Below are 14,813 nucleotides of genomic sequence, written 5' to 3'. Positions count from 1 at the left end.
TATCCCTATGCAGACCGACTTTCCGCGATTTGCCAGTCGTCGTTGGCATTACGTAGCACTATCGAATGCAATCGAATGTGTAATGTAAAATGAAGTCGGCGAGTGATTCCTTTCAATGTGGAGCTATCTTTGCTTGGTTATAAGAGCTTGGATCAAAGAGTGGTGTCTGTGCTTATCAGCTTATCGTCAGTGCTTGAGTGCTCTGCCGTTCAGCCATTGGCAGTGTTAGTCAATTACAGTGGGCTACGAAGGTTGAGTTGGAAAACCTTCCATTGTATGCCACCAAAACCATTTGAGGCGTAACGTCTAAAGTAGTAGTTTGCATACGCGTGGCGGTGCATTTGTGCAAATCGTGTACAACGGTGATTAGCTATAATGCTCTGTGAGCAAAATTATCAAAGTAAAGTAGGCTAAATAATCCCTCATAACGGTCGCAGGAAGAGTACGTCTTGAAGTAAGCTTCAAACTGCTCCAGTGAAGTGCATTGTGATTTTGATGCTTCCAACAGATAGTTCTCGGAGAAGATCGGTGCGTATGACCTGTGTGGTCGTGTTTCGAGCGACTAAAGCTGCTGCCTAAGTGAAGGCAGCCACCCCCTGGCGGATGTACCTGGCGGCCGGATTACTCAACATCATGGATATCACGCTCCAGCATGAATACCTGCAGGAGTACTACCAGAGTGCGGCCGGTTTGGGCAACTTCTCCGGCACACTTCCGTACGGGCTCGGTGGCCTGCCACCGAATGGGAGCGGGTTGCAGGGTGCGGCGGACACGAACGGCTCGGAGGTTACCATAGCCGCCCCAGGTACTGTTCACGATCCCCGAAAGCGGGAGTCACAAGTCATTAATGACATTCATTTGGGCCGGAGTTTTGATGGTTGCTTTTCACTTACGGCAAAGTTAGGCTATTTAGGATGGTCGTCGCGGAGTTGAGGTTCCACTGCAGGGAACCATTAAATTCAACCCCGTAACTCAATCCGCCCGATGGCAAAGTCGATTGCTACTGATGTAACGCAATACGAGCCGACTTTCATGGGAGCTTCCTACCCGAGGTCTCCGGTTTGCGGCTTTCTCAAAGCCATGATAGTCTTCATGGCAAAGGTCACCCCGGTCCCAATGGTGATCGTTTGCAGCCCATTTCACCAACCAAAGGACGCTCACTAGGACCTTCGGAAGACGTCCCCGGTCGGTGGTATAAATCGTCGCTCCTAGTCGGTACATAAATTGTTTCCTTCCGGCCAGGCAGCGGCAAAGAAGTAAAAATAAACTTCGCGAACGGATTACCGGCTCAGATAGGCTCGTCGGTTTCCGGACGTTCCACAGGCCGCAGTTGATGGCCCTTTGGAGCGGCTAGATCGGATGTTTTAGTGGCAACCCGTTGTAGCAGCTCGTGTCAGTATCTCGTATTAGCGATGGTGGTAAAAAGTGGTTAACAGTTAATTTTATGCCACGATAAAGCGTTCGACCAGGACACTTTGTGCATAAATCAGTTCTAGTTAAATGCAGTTCTATTCTGGTCCTGCTTAAAGCGATGTTCAAACACATAAAATGGGAAGTATTATTACTAGAGAACACACAATATAATTTCCATTGATTATGTTCAGTAGTTCGGAAGTTAGTTGTGAATCCTCTTTGTTGTTCCATTAGAACGTCAATCTTCATTTTAAATCATTTGTTACGGTATCAAACATGTATTCAGTCATCTTTTGTGTTCCTATATCCAATACAATGCATGAGTCAATTACAAGCCGATGTCAATTTGCTTCGTAACGAATTTGAAACATGTGTCTAAAAACGATGGACGCCATTGCATGGAACGGCTTGGCACTGTGGGAACATGTATCGCAGGCACAGGCGCATAATGAATTCAATGTGTGCATCAACGTGGGAGCTTTGTCATTTACTTTTAATGTCAGATTCAATTTTCGGTGTCATTCTATGTTACATGCATTGTTGTATTGTACAAAAGATATGAAGCTAGTATCCAGTTGGAAATAAAAATTCGCAGATTTATGACTATGTGCTATGTATACATATTCTCATAACATAAAACTACTAGTGGAGCAGTAGTACTACCCACCGCACTAATATTGTTAATGTGGATTTTGATTTCAGTGTATTCTATGTAAGCGTAGCTCTTTCTTCGCAAATGGTGAAAATAACTCATTAGACCAAAGATTGTCAAGATTAAATCTGATACTCATGATATGAAAATTAATTATTATTTGAATCAAGTATACCTTATACTTATACGCGTTTGAGTAGGCAATCGTGAAAACGAGATAATCTACAAAAAAATTAACTCAGTTCGTTGATGAGTGATAAGTGATTAAGTTTGAAATTCTAACATTATTTCAACACCTCTTGCGCATACTAATAAGGCTCTTTATTTGTACAGATTAACTTTTACAAATACTTGGAATAATGGCTCCCGCTCGAGTGAATGATGCATGCATGCGTTACACGTGAACGATGCACAATGCATTATCGATAACAAGAATCCAGCATGATAATCAATAGCATACTGAGTGTTTGCTATCTAGTATGTAATCATTTCTATTTGAATAACCAATCTATATGATATGATATTCATATACCGGCCTATAAGAAGACTTTCAGTTTAAAGTTGACAGTTATCTGTTATGTTATCTATAATATCCGCAATGCAAGAAACTTATGGACGAAGGCCTTATGAGTCTATCATCATAGATGTTCATTTGTAAGTGTTTTTTTTAAATAGAATATTAAAAAACACACTCATCTACGCTACAAATGTATATTTTATTTAGACCATAAGTTGCTTAGAGTTTCTCATAAGCAACAGATTTAAAAAAAATCAACCAACCTTCCCATCAGATATGCTCTTTGTATTCAATATTGTTCAAACCATCTAGAGCTATTGATAACGTAAGCATAATGCAAATGCTTTTCTATGCTATCTTTTTTGCTTCGGTCTTGATTCTGCTCTGCTTGCGACGTACCATCAGATATAAGCAATAGAAGCTGTCACACGCCCGACGTGAATATAGTAAACTTTCCCGTTTCCCACTCACGCCAGATTCAATTTGCAATGCGTTGTATAGGATAACCACCCATTCGAGAGAGGGGAGGGGGGGAGGGGAGATGGAGATTTATGTTTCTAAAGCTGGCCTATGTGGGTGAGCCGTCCAAAAGCGAGAGCGAAACTAATTGAATACAGCATATTTAGCCATTGTGGTAAATTTAATGGATGGAACTAACGTAGGATCGCTGTTTAGGTGTCAATTTAGTAATTGATTTAAGTAAAACAAAGTGTTTCACAAAATAATCTTTTTCCTCTTTTCTTCTAGTGTTGATAAGCTATTGATAGGCAATTTAATATCCATTGTATACGAAACCTATAACGTTAATGATTAGCTTCATTCATTAACCTTATTAAAATGTAACAGATTTCATGGACAAATTCTACGAACAGCTCATTTTCAATTACCTTCCTGATCTGTATGAATAATGATTCTTAATCTTTTTGAAACTTTGTGGTTCTAATAAACCATGACTAAATGTATCAAACTCTGATTTCTGTAAATATCTACGAATAAGCATGGCTTTAATTAGGATTACTGTTCATGCGGTGTTATATTTCCACATCTTATTCTGATACGAATTAACTCAATTGCGTTATTAAAACGTGATTGCCGACAACTTGGATGACGGGTGGAGAAATGCGCGTGGGTGGATGTAATCAAAAGAGCATAACTTTTCTCGGAAGTCTTGATTTAACACCAGCTCCCAAAGAATACAAAGTGTCACAAACATTAAAGATGGCTAGACCAAGCAAAGTGGTTCCATCTGAAAAGGTCGTTTCGCGAACGATTGTGATCGACGGCGTCATGAATCATGATAATATTAATTCTTCCCCGCCAGACATTTGCAATTTAGTGCTGGTCGGAAATTAACGACAAGCGTAATAATCTTAGCTCAATAATTTCGTAGAACTGGTATGGCACGAAGTAGGAAATAGGAACTTGTTGCGGGATGCGGAAGTAGTAAAAAATTGAGCGACCTCCGGCACACATCGAAAACGGTCAACTTTATGCCAGCATTTCCTCAATTTGGCATCAATCCATAGCAAAGCATTGGATTTCGGTGTAATATTTGTCATTAATATTAATTATCCTGAATATTTGGTGATCGGTACATTAAAAGGAGGTTTGATTGCTAAGCTGAAAATTACATTATTGGCATTATTGTATTATCATCAGATGTCTTCAAACTTTGAATAAACGAACTCCCGCGTGTGTAAAATGATAGTTTTTAGCATTAGAGTTTCACTGACACGTGGCAATAAAATCATAGCGCTATTTGGACGAGCGTAGAATCTCAAGCAAGTATACTATTTTGTCTATTTTGACGCCATGTTTTCCACCGGCAATCCAGACAAGAGGTAAAGTACTGGTACGTCTTCTCCGTTTAACAAACCTCAAAGTATAGCTTAAAGCAGTTATACTGTGCTTTAGGTGGATAAAGAAAAGCTACAGATAATATCCACGAGGTTTACATTGGATGTAATGAACATATTTTACGATCTAACCCCTGAACCCGAGGTCCACACGTTTCACGAGACCATCGTTGCTCTCTGTTGGCATCACATCTTTTACGGCCTCCATGGAACGGGAATGCTATCAAGAGTAATCTTTTATCCTCGTCTTCCTGGTCATGCGTTGCCATTAATTTCAGCTACTTATCGCTACCGAAGGGTCCCAAATGTTTATAGACTGCATTAAAATGAAGAGAGCTATTTCGCTTTTCTATTTTCTATCACACCTCATAAAACACCCGCGATGCCAGATTGTTCTCTATAGGCAACTGAGGACTCTGATAAACATCGTTTACGCAAACATTCCTTCAGCTGAAGCTGAAGTTTGCGAGCATCGATAGCAAGCTTGATACTTATCGCCCTTTTCTCAAGATATTGCAATTATAAATGCAATAGCTCTTCTTAGCCATCCCACCACCAGCATCTTAGTTTCGTGTACTGTGCGTCATTATTGCTTATTTCTGTATCCTTTTTCCTTTTTTACTTAATAATTCCGACCGTTTAATGCTCGGTGCAATAAGGCGTGCTCGAACGGTTAGAAAAGGTTTCCATCATAAACAAAATGATGTTCCACTCCCTCATTGGCCTCATTATGCAACGGTAACTCTTTTCAGTATGGCTCGATCAACAATACTCCGTTTTAATATTGAAGTGGTCCTAATTATAATTATGAATTATTTATGCCGCTTCACTAATGAGGTATCGAGCGAAAATACGGCCAAGTAAAGTGCTGTTTAGTTATCCAATACTTATCATTATTTAACGATTGGTGGTTTTGTTTTAATAGCGGTTTTAAATATTTTCTCCTCTCGAGCGCGTTAAACCGTTTCTATACACTAATTCAATAGCAATGCGTAATTCATTAGAATTAAACTCACTGATTACAAGGCTTTTTTGATTGAAAGTTCAATTAACAACTTCGCGCATTCGCGCAGGACACTCGAGCATACAATGAAATTTAAGGAAAACTAAACACCAAGAAGAAAAATCCGACATCGTACCGGTGCTCTTGCCTTCACGATTCACGCAACCTTTCCAGCTAGCAAACGGGAAAAGTGTAAATTTATAATGGTATTAAAAAAGCAGTTGCTTCACTTTATGCTGTGAGGAACCGTTGTCACATTATCTTTTACTGTCGCTTGTGATTAAGTGCAATGAGACCCCGCTGCAGGGGAAGAAAAGAAACAACCGGTTTATTGTCAAGCGGTGTAGAAAACAGATTGTTTCAAATTAATGGCAGTATGAAAAACATAACCAAGTACCACAACCCACCGTCATTTTTAAAATGGCATAAGGTTGATAAAGTTTTATGAAAACGAATTGCTTCACAAACCTTTAGAGCATGAGACAAATCAAGATGAATGATAAGACCATTCACTGGAAATGAAAAAGTTAAAATGAACCATGGAATGACATTTCCTTGAAAGATGTGCTCTATACGTGTTATAATCTTATACATGACATAACAAAGCATTCTACCTTTTTCATATCGGCACAATAAATGGCAAACAGGTAACTATATCGATCGCTATTAGTAACGTAATTGTTGTAGCTCTTTGCATTTTTCAAAGCTAGACTGTTCTAGTTGAATTTCCACAGAGAAGGTATCTTTTTATTTTAGTAAAGGCATGAAAGCACATCCATGAAATTCAAATGTGAAATGCTGAAAGCGTAAGCCAGAGATATCGTTCACGATCGTTTGAGGATTTAAAGCACGTGTGATATGCGAATACATCGGTAAAATGCTGAAACAGATTCCATGGTAAAACCACACTTTTACAAACACCAAACCCTTCCCCTCCCCCCCTCTCCCACCTCTTTCGCGCGCCGCTACCTGCCCATGTTAAATTCGCCAACATTAAAAAAAAAGGAAATTTTCCCTCCCATGGAACCTTTCTAAAAGCCGTTTCATACAACAACGGAAACAGAAGGAAACACGTACAAAAAGGCTCCTCTTAGGAGCTAAAAGGGACGAAAATATGTTTTAGAAACCCATTTCGTGGAAAAGTTAGGCGAGCGTTTGGTAGAAAAATGCCAGCAAACGGTAAACGGGATCGTTGTGGCAGAGGAGCCGCCCGTGGAAAAGTTTAAGGAATTCTCTTCACCTCGTTTCGCACTACTGCTTCCTGGTGCGGAACGAATTTAAAGTTATCCTTTATGCATCAAAAGGGTAAATGGCATCGTGATTCAGATGACCCAGCTATATGCGCCTGGTGAGAAATCAGATCGTCGTACCATAGGCATGTATGGATTCTAGGCAACTTTTTTTGTGTATGATGAGGCCAGCATGCCGGTTCTGCACGCTACAGCAGAACAACGATGCGGGAAACTATCTGTGAAATCGCTCAAAACAGAAGCACTCTGGCATGCTAGTGGTAAAATTGCTTTCAACAATACAGTTACTAGGGCCGCAATTATCTGGTACGTTTCAGCGGAATACACCATTCCCTAGGGTCATGATCACCGGCACGTTAAAGTGTTAGTTTCTCCAAAGCCAACCAGATTCCTCAGAAGCTTAGTTTGCAATTGAATCAGTACTGAATCTAGTTTCGAATGCTCTTGTCGGCAAGGATTGTGTGTGGAAAAAAACCGGAGCAATTCTTTTACAAACATATACCGGCCAACCATACATGACGTTCATAGTGTACCTGGAAATTGTGCAAAAATACACATAAATCAAAGATTTATGCCTCATGCAAACACGAACGAGATTTGATCAAAAGCAAGAGGCGAAATAAACTGTACGATAATAGCTTGGAGCTAAATTACAAATCCATCCTTTTTTCAATCGATTGCCGTAATTCAGAGATGATCAATACTCGCAGACACGCACTCGAGAATAGTTCATCCAAAGGTTATTGCGAAAGAGCATAAACCTTCTCGACTGTGCGTAGGATGTTTATTGATGATGGAACGCGTTAGAAATTGATCAAAACCATGTTGAATATGCAAAGAGCTGATACCTGACAGGGGGCGGTGTGCTATATTGTATATTCATATTTATTGTCGTTTAATATTAACCAACAGCGTGTGTCTCGAGAGCCACATTTCACTCGCTGCATTTGAATTATATACTCGCAAGAGTGGGCCTGAAGCATGAGACAACCGATTAGTGCCATCAGCAAGATGATAGGCAAACATTCATTTGCAGAGTTATTCAAAAGATTTGTTTATGAATCTTTTAAAAATGTATTTATTTGCTGAATTTTAATTTAAAAGAACGATGAACATTAATTAAACTTCAATTGACTATGACGTGACTCGAGCTCAATGGATGTACAAAAAATCTACATCTCTAAAAGGAAGATTTTTGTCGACAAGTTTGGTGATTGAGAACACTTCCATTAAGAGATTTGCCACGGTAACGATGGTTGTAGGATCTCTCTGATGTTCCAAACACTCGGATAGATAAAGGGCAACACGGCTTCAAACTTTATCGGTGTCAGATTTTCAGATGGACAGCTTTTGTGAAAAAGCCACCCAACGTCATCGGCTGCCATTAGCAACTAATTTGAGTGCCATTGCCAACACAAATCTCGTCGCACGTAACGGTCTCGAAGTGCGTTAATTGGAAGTTGGATGTTTTTGCCTGCACCATTCGATCGAGGTATGAAACGGAAAATGAAGGAAATTAGTACTCGCTGAGATAAATCTGTCCTGCCATTTCCAATTAACCCCTTAATTCCAGGCTGTGGCTTTACTTGCCCCTTTGCGTGTGGACCTGAGTAATCGACGAACTAAATTGGGCGCAACATAGCATCTGGCACCTGACGCGTAATTCCACCACATTAGGGCGAACGACAGAATAAAGCTACTGGAAGGCACCACTATTGACTCGTCTTTTATTATTCCACACACCATCGTCCTCCCATCCGTCTCATTATCTGAATGACAAACAAATTAAGTCGAACCAGGCTATAGGGGTCCATTGAAAGGTGGCACAGTGTGCCTTTGGGCCGAGCTGATTCTGCTCGTCGCCAGTACGCCGGATGTCCACCACGGATGCTCACTCGTTGTTGCCATTAATTAAATACTTGCCATTCCGGTGAAACGAAGCACCGCAAGAATTTCATGGTCCGAAACGGTCCATAGAACCGTTGGGAAATTCCGAGATTTGATGGGCAAGGAGAGATAGCGCGCATATTAACTGCTGCTTCCCAACAACATTGCGGTAATAATTGAAGCGTAATAATTTCCATACTTTAGTATAGAAAACCATGTCTTGGCCCTTGCAAACCTCGGTGTCAGTCGAATCCAAGTCAATCGATTGGGCTGAATCCAAGATCCAAGGAGTAAGGATTACAAAAAGACAATCCGGTTGTAATTTCCTACACTTTGTTCGTCTAAAATCATTAGAAACTTACCAACGTGGCGTATGACATAAACTACGAGAAATAACTATAAAACTGTCTATTTGTTTAAACGATTTGTTGTCTCATCGAACGTTGTAGAACCTGCTCGTTGGTCGTTAATCGGTTCTTATTGTTATCGCTAGAGGGAAAATTTTCTTCTGGGAGTAAATCGATTCCGGTTGACCAGTGCGTCCTGCGCCAAAATGAACCATTTAGGATAGATATGTCCTCGTCCACGGGATCCGATCGGAGACCCCTAGCTACGATACATAATTAGTGGAACCCCATCGTGTCCGAACTATCCAACACATTTAGTGGACCGTTGTGTATCGTGTGTTCTAGAAGGCGATAAATTCGAAACTTTTGGCACGCGAACAAAGCGTCGAGGTCGCGAAAACTATCGAAACCGTACCGTGGGCGTGTGACAAATGAGCGTTTAGTGAGGTGCCAAACATTTAACCAGAGCAAAACGATTTGCTTCAGTCGTGCGACACCAGTTAAGGAAGCGCATGTACATGTTTGCCAGAAGCGCAGCTTCCAGCGCGTTGGACCGTCGATTATGCGAACGAGCGCTCCATGGATTATGCACTCGTAGGTTTAATGGCTTTGGCAGGTCATTTTTATGGGTGCACCGAGTGTCGAATGAAAATGGATTGCCCAAGCTGTGGTACAAATTTGTTCCACCGTTATGGGTGAAAGCATTTGGCTGATGCCATAATAAATTCCAACTCATGCCAAATAATCGGTTAAAAGTGGATTAAAAACGCTGTTTGCTCACAAAATGCAATCCTTTCTGATTGGAGCTTTTTGTATTTGTCTTACATTCCCGGGTTATTTTCAATATGGAATGTTTAAATTTCTCAAAACAAAATAAAATAAATAAACATGTTTGTGCAAGTAAAAACTACTATTGCATTATTAGACCAACGCGACAGAATAGCATTTAATTACTCCTACTTACATAATTCTTGTGCAATGTTACCCTCAGTTTGCCCTAGGATCGATCACCAAGGACGAGTAGGGGCGGTTACCAAGCAAACAGAACTTTTCCGTCCAGAATTTTCCTCTTGCAAGGTTGAATGTTTTTGTTATAAAACCTTTCCTATACTTGCTTACCTTCCCATGGCCGCATGTAGAAAACATTGCAACAGCGGCGTTTTGCTCGGCGTGAGAAAATGAATATAGATCGTTGATGTTGGTAGCAAAGCATCACCAAAACATGAAAAGCGTATGCGATGAAAGGTAAATTAAACAAAAATTAAAACTTTCCACTTATCGCCTTGTTTAAAATGGCGACCCACGTTGGATATTTAATGTTTGGCGCAAAGAGGAAGCAAACATAAAAGTTTTATCGGAGTTTACCCGCGTATATCAGCCGCGCAAGAGCAAAGTTAAATGGGGAACCGATTGGATTATGATCCGTTCGGTTGACTGAAAAACTTCCCAATAATTCCGTATCAGATTCTCTGCTGAAAGGATATTGCGGTTGATCAGTAGGGTAAAGTTTTCACTTTATTTTTCTATTATGCTTAGTTTACACGATGCGCAAAACTCTGAAAATCCAGGCGAAAATATCATTTTTTCTGTCACTTTTTTTCGCTTCGTGTAGACGTTCCTATTCGTGAGCCGATGCAGATGTAAGCGCATTCAATGTTGTTTTGATTGTTTTATTGTAAAAAAACACCACAGAAGTATTGTGTACACTGCAATCTTATCAACAACCACTGAACATTATCAAAAACAACTATTTGCCATCCACCGGCACTCTATACCAGGTGCGCAAATCTATTTTTCACTCGCCGACCGAAAAACAGATTTTCGCTTGCTTTGACAGTTGACTGGCCAACTGACAGCATTTTACCGCTAACTCACAGCATTTTACCGTTTGCAAAGGTTGCTTTGCGCTTCGTGTAGATCAATCATTAGCCTTTCCGTACGTCAACCGGTGTGCGAAATGAAAGTTGCTGAAACAATCATCATCCATCAAGCGTCTGTAAATGCGATGTTGCGAAGTCACAACTTTTCTGTTTTTCTGAAAATTTCAATAATTTTTTCTCATACTTGCTCAACATCATAATATCCACACAACGAGAGACTTTTGTGGGTTTACGAAGAATATTTGTTAAATTAATTACTTGTAGGCAATCACAGAATTGCAAGCGCATTCCCGTAAGCTTCTGGAAAGAACTGTGCTTTGTAAATTGTTTTCCAAATAAAAAATCATCCTAATAAAATAAGCCATTAGCTAATAAGCCGAACACCTTGCTTCTTTGACTCGGGTGGAGCTTTTCTAATAATCGGATTTACTGTTCTAATCTAATATGCTTCTTCGAATGTGCTTTTGTTTGTCGACTTTCACCTTGTGCAGCTTGGAAGAAGGAAGGAAGAAGACTTCTGTGAAAATTGTGATTAACAAGGAAAGGGGCTACTTAGAGAGTAGTTGAGGGAAAACTAATCGTATTTGCTTAGTGATAGCTTTATTTATACGCTGAATTATCCCCCGACACTACCATGGTTGCGAAGAATTGATAGAACTCGTTGATTGCTCTTGCTGAAATCCTGATTTATTCAAATCTCCTCTTTTCTTTCAACTGTAGACATTTGCTTTCCACTTTGCGTACAGCATATCTTCAGGGACAGAGGCGATGAAAAGTCAACTGTTGACCAATTCACTGAAACGGTTGAAACAACTGCGGAGGCAAACACGGACTCATTTGCATGGCCTAGTTGGCAACTAATTGCTTTCCCCAATAACAGCTTTACGATTCGATAATGCAGATGAATAATTTCTCTGCACGTAAATCAAAGAACCATATCATTAAACAATCGCCGTCATCACTTTGATTTTAATCTGGTTGTTGCGTCCTGCAACGGGTTTTCGGTCCAATCTTACTTTCTTTCAATTTATCACTATTCAACACGTTTTTTAACAGTTGTCCCTAGTTTATTTTCTTATCTCGAGCCAATGTTAAAAAATTTACACGTGTTTTCTTTCTCTATTCTGAACCGAAGACGAGTAATTGTCCCGGCTGGAGCCCCTTTTATCATTTTATCAGCCGCGTCCGTCAGCTGGTCGTCTCTTTCTTCCGGACAATAGACCCTACGGATCTGGACCAGCTAGCGGACGCGGCCCTTCACCACAACTACTGCGATCTGTTGACGGCTCCAACCGGTTCAATTTGAACTTGCACCTATCGGACCGTTGTTTTCACAACACTGGTGTTCAAATTACAACTTTTTTTTTCAAAAGAGTTAGAGTCTACAAAGTCATTTAAAAACTTCAAATACTTTTATGTACAACTTTACAGTAAGTTGAAACCTTATAGATGTGCTTTTATACTTTTTTATTTAACACATTTCTTACATAAGCTTGGTTGTTCGAGTACGTGAACAATTTCCAGATGATTATTTTTGGTGAAAGTTTTGCAAGAAGTCTTCAATTGAGAGACATTAGTATAATTAAGTTTCTCTCCCAGAGGATTACCAACAGCTGGTGTTATGTCAGAAAACATCAAATCGCTGTAGTTTCATCAGAAAACCTACGCAGCTATGAAAGTAATACCTTTCGGAAAGAGACCATCAAATGCAAAGTTATCCCTCAAGGCTGCTTTGTACTATTTTTATCTGCTTGGAAAAGGACAATTATTTTTCTATCAACTACATTGAATTGATACGTCAATAGATGCTTGGTCAAGAAGCCACTTAATTTTTTTCGCGTCACTTGTTTCCCGAGATGTTCCAGTGGAAGGCAAGCAAAAAACTACTTTCCCTATCACAAACTACATTTTTCATTACCTAGCAAACCAGCTCGCAGATGTTGTTTGAGGCTATAAATAAACTGTCAATGCGTCTATTGCGTGACAACGAACGCTCGCAAAGTGCGGGGATGAGCCTATTTTTGTATGGACTATCAATGTTTGCAAAACACGCTGGAACAACATTTAATATCCAGCAGGACTCCATCTGAACGCGCTCAAACGCTTGCTCCATTTGAATACGCGTAACATAGAGTGAAGCTTTATTTTTGCATAGAAAACAATTTACTTTGTAACAAATATAAAAGCACATCTTATGAATATTCGTATTATTTTTGGTAAAATCCCCAACAGCATCAGAACGAAAACTCTCTTGACGTTCTTCGCTTAAAAGAAGTATATTTTTTCGCAAAGGAAACATCCGTTCGTTTTAGCTTCGGTTAAAGTTGGCGGACCGAGAAGGTCAAACCATGTGGGTTGGGAGAAAGGTAATTCCCTGTAGCAGGACGATAACACTGATGCACAATGACTTGGCCATTACGCCGTGGGTGTTGCGAGGAACGTTAAGATATTCATCAATTTTCTTCCGTTTTTCTTCTGTCTAGTGCCTGGTCATCTTGGTGTATCGCGTTTCTCATGGGAAACTTCTCAATTTATGAAATACTCCATGGAAAAGCTGTGGTTACGTTTTCCCGGACGTAGTCCATTAAGGATTAGAAACTTGTTTCGGTTTCAATGAGCAGGGAAATCGTAAATAATTAAATAAGGATACTCCAGCTTACCCACTATGCTATATTAAATCCCCTGGAATTTTATAATTTCCTGACTAAAACATAATGTTTTTTGTGAACTTTTTTTATATTGCTCACTTGTAGATTGAGAAGTGCGATTGATTTAAAACATCGTAATAACATTCAACGGCAGTTTCTTACTCATGATGAACTTTGCTTATTCATGAGCTGAAAACGAATATTAAGTAAAGATCATAAACTAATGAGATTACAGTTGCTAATTAAACAAACCGGGTTGTTAAACAACGGGGTCCGCGACAGCCGAGCGTTATATAGTGCGTTCAAGCATTTCTACTGGTGCAATTTTTCGAATTCTTACATGGATTGTATCTGCCTTTTTACTTCACAGCATTCATTTCGAAACACATTCGTACCAGCGTCAGATCAATGCATCATTGATCGAAGTATCCATTTTGCGACGTTTTCGATTTGATCGATCCGTCGATTTTCTACTCACTCAAACGTCGTGCATGGGATCATTTTTTCCACATATGGCTTCCGGCTCAACAACAACGTTCATTTATTTCCCTTCGTACTCCGTCGTTAAATACGGTACATAACCGTCGACATAGTAAAATGGATTCTGAACCCTTACCCTCATGCTTGATGTACAGAAAGGAAAATACTGGATGTTTTCTGGCTACGTGAGTGGCAGATGATACCAACCACTTTTTGTTGATATCGAACCAAAGCATCGTAACCGTAATCGTCGGTACTTGGAGTGCAAGAACGAAAATCGCCATTCAAATAGGGATTTATTTGGAATTATTTCTGAACAATTTGGTTACTGGAGGCAAACGTGCTTATGTCTTTTTGCATGCCCAGCCCCTGTCTGAAAACGTATCTTTATCAGGCCCAAACTGGAATTGGCCATTGAACATCTGTCGGTTGAGATTGAACAGTGCCAGTTTGATATTGCATTATCCAGAGTTTCAATCAACAGCCAAGACATTGAAATTTTACTGATTGTTGGAAAATTAGCTTGTATCTCCATATATATTGGTTTTGCAACTAGATGGGAAAAAACGAGATTGAGCAGATAAATATTACTAGGTACTATTTCTTGACTAGTGTTTTACTGTTTGCTTATCGAGTATAAAAAATTATTAAAATTGATCATTTTCAATCTCAGAGCTTTAAAACGAAACTAGCATAATCGTAGTTGAAAATTTTTCGCATTATCTGTTCTACCGGCCACTAGCGAAATGGATTTAATGAAAGTTCCTGGATTTTCTAAGCGCCATGGTAGAGAATAGTAAGAAACTCAAAGATGTAGAACGCCATATCTGTTCGCATTATCTCTTCCACGGGACACTAGCAACAAGGATTTATTGAACTA

At 39.9% G+C, this 14,813-nt stretch overlaps 1 protein-coding gene across 1 annotated transcript in view; it reads left to right on the top strand.

The window, feature by feature from the left end:
• The first annotated feature begins 603 nt into the window (after window positions 1–603).
• The window catches only part of LOC131284557 (adipokinetic hormone/corazonin-related peptide receptor variant I-like), a 29,702-nt gene continuing 15,492 nt past the window's right edge, over window positions 604–14,813 (top strand). Inside the window, exon 1 of the mRNA XM_058313419.1 lies at window positions 604–805. Within this exon, the coding sequence (XP_058169402.1) occupies window positions 604–805 (202 nt within the window). The remainder of the gene's footprint in view (window positions 806–14,813) is intronic.

This window comes from Anopheles ziemanni, chromosome 3, assembly GCF_943734765.1.
Source record: "Anopheles ziemanni chromosome 3, idAnoZiCoDA_A2_x.2, whole genome shotgun sequence".
Classification (NCBI taxonomy): domain Eukaryota; kingdom Metazoa; phylum Arthropoda; class Insecta; order Diptera; family Culicidae; genus Anopheles; species Anopheles ziemanni.
The sequence above is the reverse complement of the archived record's forward strand: the minus strand, read 5'-3'. Positions and strand labels throughout refer to the sequence as shown.